The sequence below is a fragment of the Mustela lutreola genome, chromosome 5 (assembly GCF_030435805.1).
Source record: "Mustela lutreola isolate mMusLut2 chromosome 5, mMusLut2.pri, whole genome shotgun sequence".
NCBI classification, from domain to species: domain Eukaryota; kingdom Metazoa; phylum Chordata; class Mammalia; order Carnivora; family Mustelidae; genus Mustela; species Mustela lutreola.
In genome coordinates, this window is record NC_081294.1 from 39,353,988 (window position 1) to 39,368,019 (window position 14,032).

At 36.8% G+C, this 14,032-nt stretch overlaps 1 protein-coding gene across 2 annotated transcripts in view; it reads left to right on the forward strand.

Annotated features, from left to right (window-relative positions):
* The window catches only part of NDUFS4 (NADH:ubiquinone oxidoreductase subunit S4), a 114,071-nt gene extending 100,861 nt beyond the window's left edge, over positions 1-13,210 (forward strand). Inside the window, exons 5-6 of one of the 2 annotated variants that reach the window (XM_059173961.1) lie at positions 8,554-8,657; positions 13,075-13,210. In XM_059173961.1, the coding sequence (XP_059029944.1) occupies positions 8,554-8,657 (104 nt within the window). In that variant the 3' untranslated portion in view covers positions 13,075-13,210. Of the gene's footprint in view, positions 1-8,553; positions 8,774-13,074 lie in introns of those variants that run through there. The other variant, XM_059173959.1, reaches the window with a different exon arrangement.
* The last annotated feature ends 822 nt before the right edge of the window (positions 13,211-14,032 follow it).

Consider the following 14,032-nt stretch of genomic DNA (forward strand, 5'->3'; position numbering starts at 1 on the left):
AGGAGTTCTTATATAAGCACTTATTTTTTCTAGAAGCCAATCAAAACAGAGCCTCTTTAAGAGATTTTACTATCTAATTCATTAATGACATGTAGAGGTAGGAAAACATAACCCATACATATATAATGAGAAGTAAAGACACTTCTGAATTAACAGACATGTAGACAGACCAGCATCACACAGTTTATAACTTCAGTTCTAAAATTTCAGTCATAACACAGAATTATGAAGTTCACTGGTGTATACTAAAGAGCTGTTCTCCTCTCATTGAGTACAAATTTTTCATTTAAGGTCAAATAGACTGCGAAGACCAAAAGACTAGATTTTTCTGTCTTTTCATCCTATTTAGAGAATAGATCTCTAAAACCAATTCCCAAACTTAATAGAGAGCAAAGTTAAAAGTAGAAAAACAGGAAGTCAGCAAAATTCTCTTGTATTTGCCTCTTGGGGCCAAGAAAAGACATACCTGAGCTTAAAATAAGATGCACCACTTTTGGTGAAGAAGTTTGCCAGGCTTTGGTTGGTGAATCTGTTAGATGTGTCAGTGGGACTTCCAAAATTGTGAAAAGAGTATTTTCTGGAAAAGATAAAATCATATATATAGATATAGATATAGATTAATACATTTTTAAGAATTTAGTTTACTAGGGCACCTGGGGTGGCTCAGTGGGTTAAAGCCTCTGCCTTCGACTCAGGTCATGATCCCGGGGTCCTGGGATCAAGCCCCGCATCGGGCCCTCTGCTCAGCCTGCTTCCCCCTCTCTCTCTGCCTGCCTCTTTTCCTACTTGTGATCTCTGTCTGTCAAATAAATAAACAAAATCTTTAAAAAAAAAAAAAAAAAAGAATTTAGTTTACTCATGAAATGAGGAAACCAAGCAGATGTTATAACCAGTTCAAAGGAAAAGTCAGTAAGGTACAAATTTATATAGAGTAAAAGAGGGTTGAGATGAATTACAAATGGAGATAAAACTGGTTTTTCCAGAGGAGGTGGGGAAGAGTCACCAGGCAGGACAGAGTTTATGCATCTGTTACAGTTGGTTTTTATTATTCATAGTATTTATGATCTCTAAGGTCACCAAAAACACTAGAGAGTACTGAAATATTCCTCCTAAGAAATATACAAAGTTAGATTCTTTTGAGACTCTGATCACAAAGTTTTATCAATACATACATAACCTTTTAAAAATGTGATTCTAGGGGCATCTGGGTGGCTCAGTGGGTTAAGCCTCTGCCTTCAGCTCAAGTCATGATCTCAGGGTCCTGGGATCGAGCCCCACATCGGGCTCTCTGCTCAGCAGGGAGCCTGCTTCCCCCCTCTCTCTCTGCCTGCCTCCTTGCCTACTTGTGATCTCTGTCAAATAAATAAATAAAAATTAAAAATGTGATTGTGTTCAAATGTTTAAAAACACCTTATTGGGCGCCTGGGTGGCTCAGTGGGTTAAGCCGCTGCCTTCGGCTCAGGTCATGATCTCAGGGTCCTGGGATCGAGTCCCACTCTGGCTCTCTGCTCAGCAGGGGGCCTGCTTCCCTTCCTCTCTGCCTACTTGTGATATCTGTCTGTCAAATAAATAAATAAAATCTTTAAAAAATAAATAAATAAAAAGTAAATAAAAACACCTTATTTAATATGTATTATTGATTCATGAACATTGAACTCATAGCCAGCAGCACCATAACTTAAGCCTGAATGAAGCTTATCTAACATTTATATATATATATATATTACATACACACACACACACACACACACACACACACACACATCCGAGCTTTCTTGCCCTTAGGAACACTAGTAAGTGCTAGAACACTACATCTGTGGGGCCATTTTAAACGGAAAATTCATCAACAAGAAGCACAAAAATGCCACTGTAAATAGACCACGAAAAGTACTCTTGTTTACAGTATGAGATCTGAAACAAGGCACAGAGCATTACCTTGCTTGACCTCATCTGGGACCACGTATGTACACTGAGTGACTCAAATTTTCATTGCTCTGTGTGTGTCGCTAATGACCATGGAAGCATTGTGAATATTGATTTGAGGGTTACAAGTAAATTTTAGTGAACAAATTCACAAATTACGAGGACTGTTTGAACCTATATTTTACAGGGTTTCGAAATAAAGACCATGATCAGAGAGCTGAGATCTGGTGTGCTGTAGACACTGCATAGTTTTCTGATGAAGCCCCAGCTTTTTTCTTCATCATTCCCTCTTCTTAGTCCCCAGTCCAAGGTACAGTTGTCTTTGTGGCCAGGGAAATGTTTAGTTTGACTCCTGAGCTTCTGAGCTGAGACTCCTGAGAGACAGAGATAGACATGTTGGGTGGGGAGAGGTATTTAGATTCCCAGTTGGAGGTTTGAAATAATTTATCTCATGGAGATCATGTTATACATGGTGGTTTAGTGTATTCCTAGTGTATTGTGGGTTAAGTGGGGTTTAGAAATCCCTATGCACGGACCACACCCAAACCAATTACATCAAAATCTCTGAGAATGATTTTTGGACATTTACCACTGTTGTATAGTCTGTTTCTCTAGAAAAAAAAATGTGTTCTCAATTTCTAATGACTGATTTTCACATGTACTTTTGGAACACAAACCAGTTTATTTTGTGGCAAATTCTGAATAATGTGGTTCCAATTACTGCTTTGGAAATAAAAAAATATTGTATAGCAACTATATTATTTGAAGAGATAAAATTTAAGGGGGCCATTGACTATTACATCAAAGGTTGGATTTTTTTGAGGTGTTGCAGCTGTGGCAGGTGTTGGGTGTTACTAATCTAATAAATATTTCAGGTGCCTCACATTTTCACCTTATTTGCTTGTTTAAATAATTTTATATAATTTTCATGGAAAGAACTGCTTTGCCAATGTATCCCAGCCCATTATTTCTCCATAATATTTTCTAAAAGAAGATCTAAGATACTTTCAAATTAATCTGAACTCCTCCCATGCCAAATATTAGGTACTTGGGAATTTTAAAGTAGAGGGACTTCTAAAATGAAATTCATCAAAGACTGTCATAGCTCCCCAGCCCCCTTTAAATTATACTTCAAAAGTTTACGCTTTGCTTTTACCTAGGCATAATATAGGTACATGGCCTGGTGAAAAACCCTCGAAACCCTCCAAGTATCCACATACCTCGCTTTGGCTTCCCAAAGTCTTTTCTATTCTGATCCTGTGCCTCTATTAGCAGTGACTGCCAGTTATGTCAGTTTGTGCCAAATTTGCAGTACTTCTCGCTTTATATACAGATGGACAGTAGGAAAAACCATTAAACTATTCACTTCTGAACTAATGTCAGGGTTTGAGATTAGATTATTACAGGAGAAAGACATTTTTAAGGACTTGAACCAGGGTTACTAGAGGTAACATTTCACAAGCAATAAAACCACTGATGACCATTTCTCTCTTTTTGCATTACTGAACCATAAATAAAATGGTTCTGTAAATAAAAGTGAATGGAATTAATTTTCTGTCTCATACATAGAATTCACAAGTTAATTGTCATGGTCTGGTTTTGTTCACAAGCCTTTTGTGGATGTTTTTTGGTCTTTGATTTTTGGGTTTTGAGCTTTGGGCTTTTTGGGGCACATTTGAAAGATTACACCAAACATTTGTATCTTAGGAAGTAGACTATCTCAACCACAGTCTGGAGACCAACAAAATAAATGGGCATCTTTCCAAAAAAGAAATTGAGCAAGAGATATTACAGGTCACATTTTAAGTTTACCACAGTATTTGCCAGAGGTACTTCTCTGATACTAGGGCTTAAAGATCAAAATATCTTTGTGAAAGCATTCCAGTGTGTGTAACAGCAAAGGGAGTCAGCTTCTCATCATTTAGGTGCTGGTGGTTGGATTTGTGGTTAATCCGTGCCATATGGCTGCTCTCCTCAGTGGGAAGTGACAGCAGCCCTAGGAGCTTACTCCATCCCTGGGGCAGCTGCTGTGGACTCAGTTGCTTTGATCTTCTTCTGTTACACAGCTGGGAAGAGTGGAGGCTGGTTTTCAGTGTCCTAATAGAACAGTGTATCAGGACCACTGTCATAGACTACACCTTGATTTTGTAAAGCATTCTTCAGAGAATGCAAGTGTTTTCACTCCATGATCTCTTTCAGAAACTTAAGTTTGAGGGTGTTTTAAAAAAAGTTAGTGTTGAGGGTGCCTGGGTGGCTCAGTGGTTAAGCCGCTGCCTTCGGCTCAGGTCATGATCTCAGGGTCCTGGGATCGAGTCCCGCATCGGGCTCTCTGCTCTGCAGGGAGCCTGCTTCCTCCTCTCTCTCTCTCTGCCTGCCTCTCTGCCTACTTGTGATTTCTCTCTGTCAAATAAATAAATAAAATCTTTAAAAAAAAAAAGTTAGTGTTGAAAAGAAAATTTGTACACAAACTTAACATTTCACAAATAAAATTCCATTCTTAAATTTTTACATTCTATTTCTTGCAAGTTACATTAGGTTCTTTCTTTTTAAGAACAACTTTCCCTAAGCACAATTCATGTAACTTATCCATTAAGTATGCATGTTTAATGTCCTTTTAAGTTGTTCTTCTTATGGTTATTTTCTCTTTTTAGCTAACGCTCATTGCTTGCTCCAGTAGCCTTTATATTGCCACAGTACTACAGAAAAATAACTTGGGAAAGATTGTGGTATGAAGAATCGTTAATCCATGCATTGTAAGGTAAACACTTTAGAGAAGGATGCTTAGAAACGTGGTCAGATTCTTAATCGAGTTCCCAGTCAAAAGAGCAAATGTTCATCCTAGCATCAGTCTCACATAGTAGAAAAGTTTTCTCAGCCATGGAGAGAAAATCCAAAAGGAGATTTATGTAGACTCTGAGTTGAGTTTCAGTCTCTTGTGATTTCTCATTAGACTTCCTCATATCCTTTTCCTTTTACTTAGAATTAGCATATTGTTACTTGTGCGGCTTTGGGAGCAAAGTTGTTTCCCACGGAAAAATGTGAGGAAAAGAGATTTTTTCCCCCCTATACATCCTTACAATCATGGGTGGCTGTGGTAGAGCAGTAATATAGAAATGGATACTCTTAGCAAGTGCTGGTTTCTTCCTTGTGTGTTTTTGTTTTCCCAAGGTGCCTTGCCCATCCACATTCCAGTCTTATAATGATACTTCTATTTATTGTTGTTATCACCATCAATAGAACTATATAATCTGGCTCATGATTCCCAAGAGCCAGGTCACTCCTTTGTTACCAGGAGAAAACCCAAACCAGTTGTTCTTTTATGTGTACAAAATCCCAGTCTTCTCACATTGCAGTGACCCTGACAGCATTTTGAGACTCCATCAACAAAACATAATAGAGCTATGTCTACATTCTGACATAAATTTTTTTTCTCCCTGGTGACTGAAAAACTGATTATCGACATAAATGAGACAGTGATTATCAGTATGTGTTCGTGTATAATACCAATTCCTAAATATGTCCAAGTACTTTCTCATTTCTTCTTCAGTTCCTCTGATACTGTCTTTCATTGGACTGGAGAGTGTGTGTTGGGAAGGAAGCAGGAGTAGAGAGGGAACTTAGCTTCTCTGACCGATCACTTGGCAAGAAGAGTTCCTGGAGGCGTGGGGTAACTTGCCAGCAATCATTGTAACTAGACAAAGAACCTACTACACTAGAAACCTTTCCTTTCTCCACAAGTGGGGTGGGGGTGGATGGACATATGGCAGACATAGATTTACTTTCCAGGCTTTCTTGGAACAGTCTTTTCAATACATTTATAAAAACAAAGGTTGAGGGGAGTTACAAAATCACAAAGATTGAAAGAAGTTGGGTGAAATAGATAAAAACTGCAGTTACAAAATGCTTTTAAAGAAATGTAGTTTTATTTATGAGGTGGTTAGGTACATAGCTTTAAAGTCAACCTCGGTTAAAAACCCTGACTTTGCCACTCCACCATGTGGCTTTAGGCTGCTTATTTATCTTCTCTGTGCTTTATTTTTCCTAAATAATTAAATATAAAATTGAGGTATATATAATGCCTACTTCATAAGCCAAGCAACCTATGATCTCAGTTTTAAAATTCTATAAAAATACATGTAAAGCACTTAGCAGAGGACTTAGAACATCCACATAGCTCACTCTGATCTCCTTCAGATCTTCAGGCAAATGTGACCTTCTCAAGAAGCAAGGTCTTCCCTGTGTGCCCTCTCTAAAATGTTTTTCTTTAGTTCTCATTAGCATAAAATATGTATTTAATCATAGGTATTACTGTATTAGCACCTAATATACCATGCATTTACTTACCAGTTTCTCTTCTGCTAACCTGAAGAAATTTGGGATTTATTCTCTGCTATATCTCTGGTTTCTCAACAGTCCTTCACACAGAATATGTAATCAATAATATTTATTAAATGAATAGTAAATGCTTAGTAAATATTGCTATACCTCCTTTATTGAATTATTTTTTATAATTAACAGCATCATTTGCTGGTTAATGTAGGAAGTGCTTGAGAAGTTTATAATGTTAAAAATACCATGTTCAGTTCACGGTATTAATTTGCTTACCAAAATTCCTTTCTGTGGTTAATTCAAAACTACTGTGTTTCAGTGTGATGGCAGTTTTATTTACATTAATGCTTCACTTCATATAGAAGATGTGTTACTAGACAGTTACAAATCAGATTTGAGACAGAAAGAATATCTTACTTATGTTGTAAACCACAAGACACACAGTATTAATTAAGGCAAAGGCTCCAGAATCAGATTCTTTGTTTAAATCCTGAGTCTGGTCCTTTCCTAGGTGAGTGAGCTTGTGCTAGTCACCTAATCACTGTGTGCCTCAGTTTTCTCAGTTACATAAAGGAAATATTAATTCATATACAAATTTTAGAAAAGTACGTTTTTCATGGAACTCAATAAATGATTGTTAAGTGTCAGGTGTTTTCTAAGCAATTCACATAAACAAGTTTGTTTAACCCTCCTGACAACTTATGAAGTAGGTACCATTCTTAGGCCAGTTAGTAACGTTTTTGAAATGCAAATAGCCACTTGTTAATGTACTTACAAGTTCAGATCCTCTTAAAGTAAGACATAGCTTTCTGGGTTTTTTTCTGTTTTAATGGATTAGAAAGTACTCAAAACTTTACTCTGTGAAAGTAAGGTTATGTTTAAGCAAGTAAATTGAATCAATATTTTTGCTCCTGGATTCTGATGTTTTGTTTGTATTTTTAAACGATTTGTTTCATTTGCTTTCCTGCTTCTCAGTTTCCTTATAGCACATGAACTTTCTTTGAAGATGGGAGTTCTAGCAATGGAATTATTAATTATTTCCTCTTTTGGGCACTAAAATAAGCAGTAGTAGCAGTATACTTTGATGACTTGATTTCTACGGGCTTCACTTTTGTGGCAAAATTACATTCTGAGGGGCTACTGAAACATAAGCTTTTGTGGCAGCAAATATTATACCCACCAAGAGGCACTAGAACTCATAACAACTTACAAGATCAAAAAGTTTACTTAATGAGACATAGAATAGTTCAGACATTTTATACATGACTGCATGTTTCAAGATTAATTATTTGAAGAAAGTCCTCAGGATGATAAATTACAGGGATAGAAAATGAATCCTATGAAGAAAAGTGAAAGTTATAGAGGTTGCTTGGACTAGGAACAGAGCAATGACTTAATTAGATCTTCAAGAAGGAGGATGTTCAAGGGTTGTTCTCCATACCTTGAACTGAGGAACTGGACTTAAAGCAGAAGAGATGGCCATAAATAAATCCAATTTTCAAAATTACAAAACACTGAGAAGGGCTTTGGAGATAAGATACAAAGACTCTCAGAAGCAGACAGTTCCCGCCGCCACTAGTTCTCATCCCTCTATGCATAAAAATCTCCTAGATCAGTTAGTTAAAGTACAGATTCCCAAGCTCCTGCCAGAAATTAGCAGTTAAACTTCAGTCAGACCAAAGAATCTGCACTGATATCTACTACTTTCATGGGATTCTAAATAGATAGCCCTTTAAGCAAATGCTGAAAAGGTTTTTTAATTTAATCAGTGGCCTGTCAAAGCCCAGAGAGCTGAACCAAATAATCTTTAGGTCTACTCCCACTCTGTCATTTATACAGGTAACTGTGTACATAGATACGTTCACATGAACATGTATGCTTTTCTGTATTGCTTTGAGTGAGATCCAAATTGATGCGAAGGCATGAGCTTTTAGGAAATAGGTTATACTGCTCAGTGTTCCCACTGCAGTTATTAAAGACAACACATATTAAACCACATAGAGAAATAGAAAAATTTACATGAATATGTAACCATCAGTAATTGAATAAGGAATATTGAGCAAGGAGAAGTCACATCACGGGTTACACTTTGGAGATCAGTAAATCATCTTCAGGCAATATTTTGGGCTGCCTTGTCACAAAGGATTATAAGGGAAAATATTACTAAGTATTTATATTTCAGATGTGCTGACATGTACTCCTCATGATAAATGAACATTAAATTTATGACAGCTTCTGCTTGCTCTGCTCTTGAGGTATCCTCTTTAATTCTGTTTCTGTGGGTTTGTTTTTGTTTTCTAGGGTGGAGCTATGACATTGAAGAGAGGAAGGTTCCAAAACCCAAGTCCAAGTCTTATGGTGCAAATTTTTCTTGGAACAAAAGAACAAGAGTATCCACAAAATAGGTTGGCACTGACTATATCTCTGTGCTTGACTGTGAATAAAGTCAGCTGTGCAGTATTTATAGTCTATGTATAATACATCTCTTAATCTCCTAATAAATTTGACCTTTAACCACAAATCTACACTTTGTGATGCCTGTTTTAAATGTTTTTTGATGTCTCAAAGTGAACATATTTCAATTTCCTGTTTACAGAGATTTGAGGTGATCATACCTCTAGGAAATATCAGTACTTAAAATTTATTAAAAGGAATGCTTGAAATCAGCTGCAACATTGAAGTTTTATACTTGGTTCTTTATAGCCATTCTCAAGTTAATAGTTTTTATGAATTACCAGCCATCATTATTATAATGCTGTCTTAGAATTTCTGTTTTATCTGAGGTTAGAGAAATTCAAGATTACAATGCAATCTAATAAACCCAAATCTCTTTATTATTGAGGTTTTCTTAATTTTACGGGGGTTGCAGAGGAAGAGGGAGAGAGAGAATCTTATGCAAGCTTCACAAGCAGCCCAACTTGGGGCTCGATCTCACAACCCGGAGATCATGACCTGCGCTGAAATCAAGAGTCAGACACTTAACTGATTGAGTCACCCAGCGCCTCTGAGGTTCTCTAATTAGAACCTTATATTCTCTGAGTTTGAGTCTGAATCTGAATGAATTGTGTTCCGTACTAAACTGCCCAGGAATTCACATTTATGATTATGTATGGTTCAGATGAAGAAATTATATTCTTATGAATTGAAAGACTCCAAGAAAATAATCGGTTCTTTATTAGAGATTTTTTTACAGTCACTGTTGTTTTTGTAACATAGACATAGGTACATGTTCTTGTTAGGTCTTAATCACTTAGGTCATCCAGTATGAGTTATCAAGCATATATTCCTGTCAGCCTCTTCAGTAATCATTCTGTATGCTAATCTTCATCATAATTCTGTTAGGTAGGCACTATTATCCCCCCCATTTTGCAGAGGCATAAATCAAGGCTTAATAGGGCTAAATAACCTCAAAATCACACAAATCCCAAGTGTCAAAGCTGGTACTTGAACCCATATCTGTCTTCACATCCCATACTTTTAATTACTTTAGTTATAGAAAGATAGGATTAATGGCAGATGATTTCTCTAAATTGCTAATAAATTCTGTTACAAAAGTTATATACTAATTATGTACTTTCTCAATTATATTTCATAAAAATACTAAAAGCACATTGACGTAGTGCAACAAAGAAAACACATCAGAGTATAAATTTGTATAATACAGTTTTGAAGAGCAAGCTCTTCTCAAAAGTATTAACTATGTATTCCATTTAATTCTAAAAATCCTCATCCTGACAAATAGACCATAGATATACACAGAGTTGAATGTAAAAAGATATTACAGAAGGGTTTCTAATAGCTGATAAGTTGAAACATTTAAATGTTTATTAAAGGAGGAATGGAGTTAAATGTTACATAGCCATTAAAGAGAACAGGAAGTATCTATGAACGGTTTGGAACAGTGTTCAATATATACTGCTAAATAGAAAAATACAGGAATAGTAGATAACATCTGGGGGTGAGGTGTGGCAACAGGTGCTTAATACATATGTGCACCTAGAATATTTTGGGCAAGATACGTAAGAAACTAGTAAGATGATTTTACCACTGATTGTGGGGGGAGGAGAGTCTTGGATCTTTTCATTTTTATTTTTAAAAATTGTATTTATTTATTTGACAGAGAGCCCAAGCAGGGGAGTCACAGGGAGCCTGATGCAGGGCTTGATCCCAGGACTTCCTGGGATGCTCAACCACCTTAGCTACCCAGGCACACCTTTCAACTTTTTTTTTTAAGATTTTATTTATTTGAGAGCGTGAGGGGACCGAGGTGGGGAAGGGGGCTGGAAAGGGGGAGGGGCAGAGGGAGAGGAAGAAGTGGACTCTCCACTGAGCAGGGAGTCTGACCCAGGCCTTGATGGCAGGACCCTAAGATCAGGACCTGAGTGGGAAGCAGGCACTTCAACAACTAAGCCACCCAGGCACCCTGGGTCTTTCAACTTTTAATACAGTGTTTGAATATATTACTATAAGGGTATATTATCTGTGTAATCGAATATATATAACTACAAAATCTATACACAATTTATATCTTACTTGAAAATTACATACTACATTTTAAATTACTACTTTATTAGAATTTTATTTCAAATAAACTGCAAAATGTTAAAATACCTCTATTAAGAAATTCCACAGATACTTCAGTGGTGTAAGTTTAAAAAGAAACCTGTTTGGGGGTGGCTCAGAGGGTTAAGCCTCTGCCTTCAGCTCAGGTCATGATCTCAGAGTCCTGGGATAGAGCTCCGCATTGGGGCTCTCTGCTCAGCAGGGAGCCTGCTTCCCGCCCTCTCTCTGCCTGCCTCTCTGCCTACGTGTGATCTCTCTCTCTGTCAAATAAATAAAATATTAAAAAAAAAAAAAAAAAACAGAAAAAAAAAAGAGACCTATTTGTATCACATACAGTAAGGCAACAGGAGTTGCCTTCCAAAAGAGACTTCCAAAAGTTTTCTTCCAAAAGAGACTTAGTATTTCACCTTCACTTTGGTTTGTAATACAACATAGCACTCTTTGTGTTACTCTGGTAGAACTAGCTTCCTAGGCAACCTCCTGCATTAGTTGAAAAAATCAGTATTGTTCTTTTGTACTATCTGGTCCTAATTTGCATAATAAATCAGTGCACCTCTGTTTCTGGGTTGTTTCCATCTTTCTCATTATAGGTGCTACCAATAGAGTGACTTTTATGTTCATATTTAGTATAATTTCTAATTAATTTTGGTAAGACTAGCATCATTTGTTGGTTTTGAGATTTTTTCCCTTCTGGGGTAAGTATGACAAATCTGAAAAGAAAGAATAACCTAGATGTCTCTTATTTTTATAACCTATGTTTTAATGCTAAGGGATCCTGTATGTAAAAGACAATTAATAAAACACAGTCTACAGGTAGACTAAAGTGTACTGTCAACACAGATTTGCTTTACTTTTTTCCACTATTTAAAAAAATTTTGGGGGCGCCTGGGTGGCTCAGTGGGTTAAAGCCTCTGCTTTCGGCTCGGGTCATGATCCTAGGGTCCTGGGATAGAGCCCCACATCAGGCTCTGCTCAGCAGGGAGCCTGCTTCCTCCTCTCTCTCTGCCTCTCTGCCTACTTGTTATCTCTGTCTGTCAAGTAAATAATAAAAAAAATCTTTAAAAAAAAATTTTGGTACTGTCTTTTTGATTGTGGATATCAAGTTATTGCCTTTATTGACTGAACCTGAACCCAAGTTACTTAGTTTTTGGTTGTAAACTGTAGTGACAAAAAGGTGATCTGTTCATTAATAGAAGGTTTTACTTGAAGACTACTTTGTGCTATATACTATGTTATATACTACATTACACCCTGGGGTTACAGTGGAACAAGACTGGAAAGTCTCTGCTCTCATGTTTCTTGTAGACCTAAAGTGGGAGCTTATATTCTACCAGCAATTGCTAGTCATTTTGTATGAGTAAAGAAGATTGATTTAGGCTACTTGGACTTGAATTCTGGTTCAACCACTTACTAACTTAGTGATCCTTATAAAGTTAATTAAATTTCTCTAAATCTCCATTTCTTCATCTCCAAAATGGAGGTATTTACCTAATGGGATAGGTGCACATCAAATGGTAACTGCTTGCTGAGCACTTACTATGTCATGTAGGGGAAACTGCAACACGTTGTGTGGGAATTCTGTCTCTTGTAGAAAGACATCTTTGAGGACTCCTGTCCTATGAGACTGGTCTCATAGAACTCACCGACAGGACAATTTGGTGCTAAGCATATATCGCTTTGTATTTTAAACTATGTTTTAGAATTCTTTCTTTAAAATATTTGTACTCTGGGGGCGCCTGGATGGCTCAGTTGGTTGAGTGTCCAACTCTTGATTTCAGCTCAGATCATGATCACGGGGTTATGAGATTAAGCCCCAAGTGAGGCTCCCCCCTCTGTATGGAGTCTGCTTGAGATTCTTCTGCCACCCCTGCTCCTCTCCCAGCTCGCTCGCTCGCTCTCAAAATCGAATAAGATATTTGTACTCTGATTACAGAAGTGTTGCAGAAATACTTGATCTACATAGAAGTCTTAAAGATGAATATAATCACAAATTCCTCCTATCTCAAGACAAACATTATTAGACAGTTAGTGTATATGTTCCTAGTATTGTTTTTCTATTCCCTATATATATATATGTTGCTTTTATAAAACAAATTGTAATAATATTGTACATACATTTTTTTAAAAGAAATTGAATTGGTATCACTTTTTAACTGAGTGTATGTTTTCCCATGACATTTTTCTATAACAGGATATTTAATGGTCAATTTTTTTTGAACATTCAGATTTTTCTAATTTTTTGCTTTTATATTTTTACAGGTAGAACTTCTCTCTTCAGCCATACTGTAAATGAGAAGAGTAAGAATTATAGCTTCTTTCTCAGTGTCTTGCGCAAAGGTTCATTCATGGGAAAACTCAATAAACAATGCTTAGTTTGATGATTATACAAACCAAAGCTGATACGTCCCGTTCTCTTTTGGTTTTCAGTTACTATGTCTTTGAAATTGTTAGTGGTTATTTACTGGAACTCAGGTGTAGCTGCTTGAGTCAATGATGTTTACACTCAACTAAAAATTGGACCAGGCACTAAAGAGTTACCACTTTTAAAGATTTTAGGTAATCTCTATACCCAACATGGGGCTCACACCCACAACCCTGAGATCAAGAGTTGCATGCTTCACCAGCTAAGCCAGGCAAATGCCTCTGGAGAGTTATTTTTATTTTATTATGTTTTTAAATTTTGTTTACTTATTTGACAGAGAGATCACAAGCAGGCAGAGAGGCAGGCAGAGAGAGGGGAGGGGGGAAGCAGGCTCCCCACTGAGCAGAGAGCCCAATGTGGAGCTCTATCCCAGGACCCTGAGATCATGACCTGAGCCGAAGGCAGGTCATGAACCTGAACCACCAGGCGCCCCTGGAGAGTTATTTTTAAATGTTATTTTTCTTTAAATTTTAGGAGTCTTTTTTTTTTTTTTAACAGTCTTGTGTTTCATCCTAAATAATCTCCCATAAATTTCAAAAATTGGGAAAAAGTTAATTATACATTACATTGGATTTCTCTGAAAGATAAATAGGAAATCTATATGGATAATGAAAATTAAATCCCAAAATAGAAAAAAAGTTTAGATTCTAAATTGTGATCTAATGATCACCTAGAAATATAGAAATAATAACATCTGTGCTTTGGTCCTGGTTGGGCTAGATTTTAGGCAAAGAAAACAGAATGCTGGAAGTTGACAATTCTGGGAACCTGATGAAAAGCTTCACTGTCTCCAGT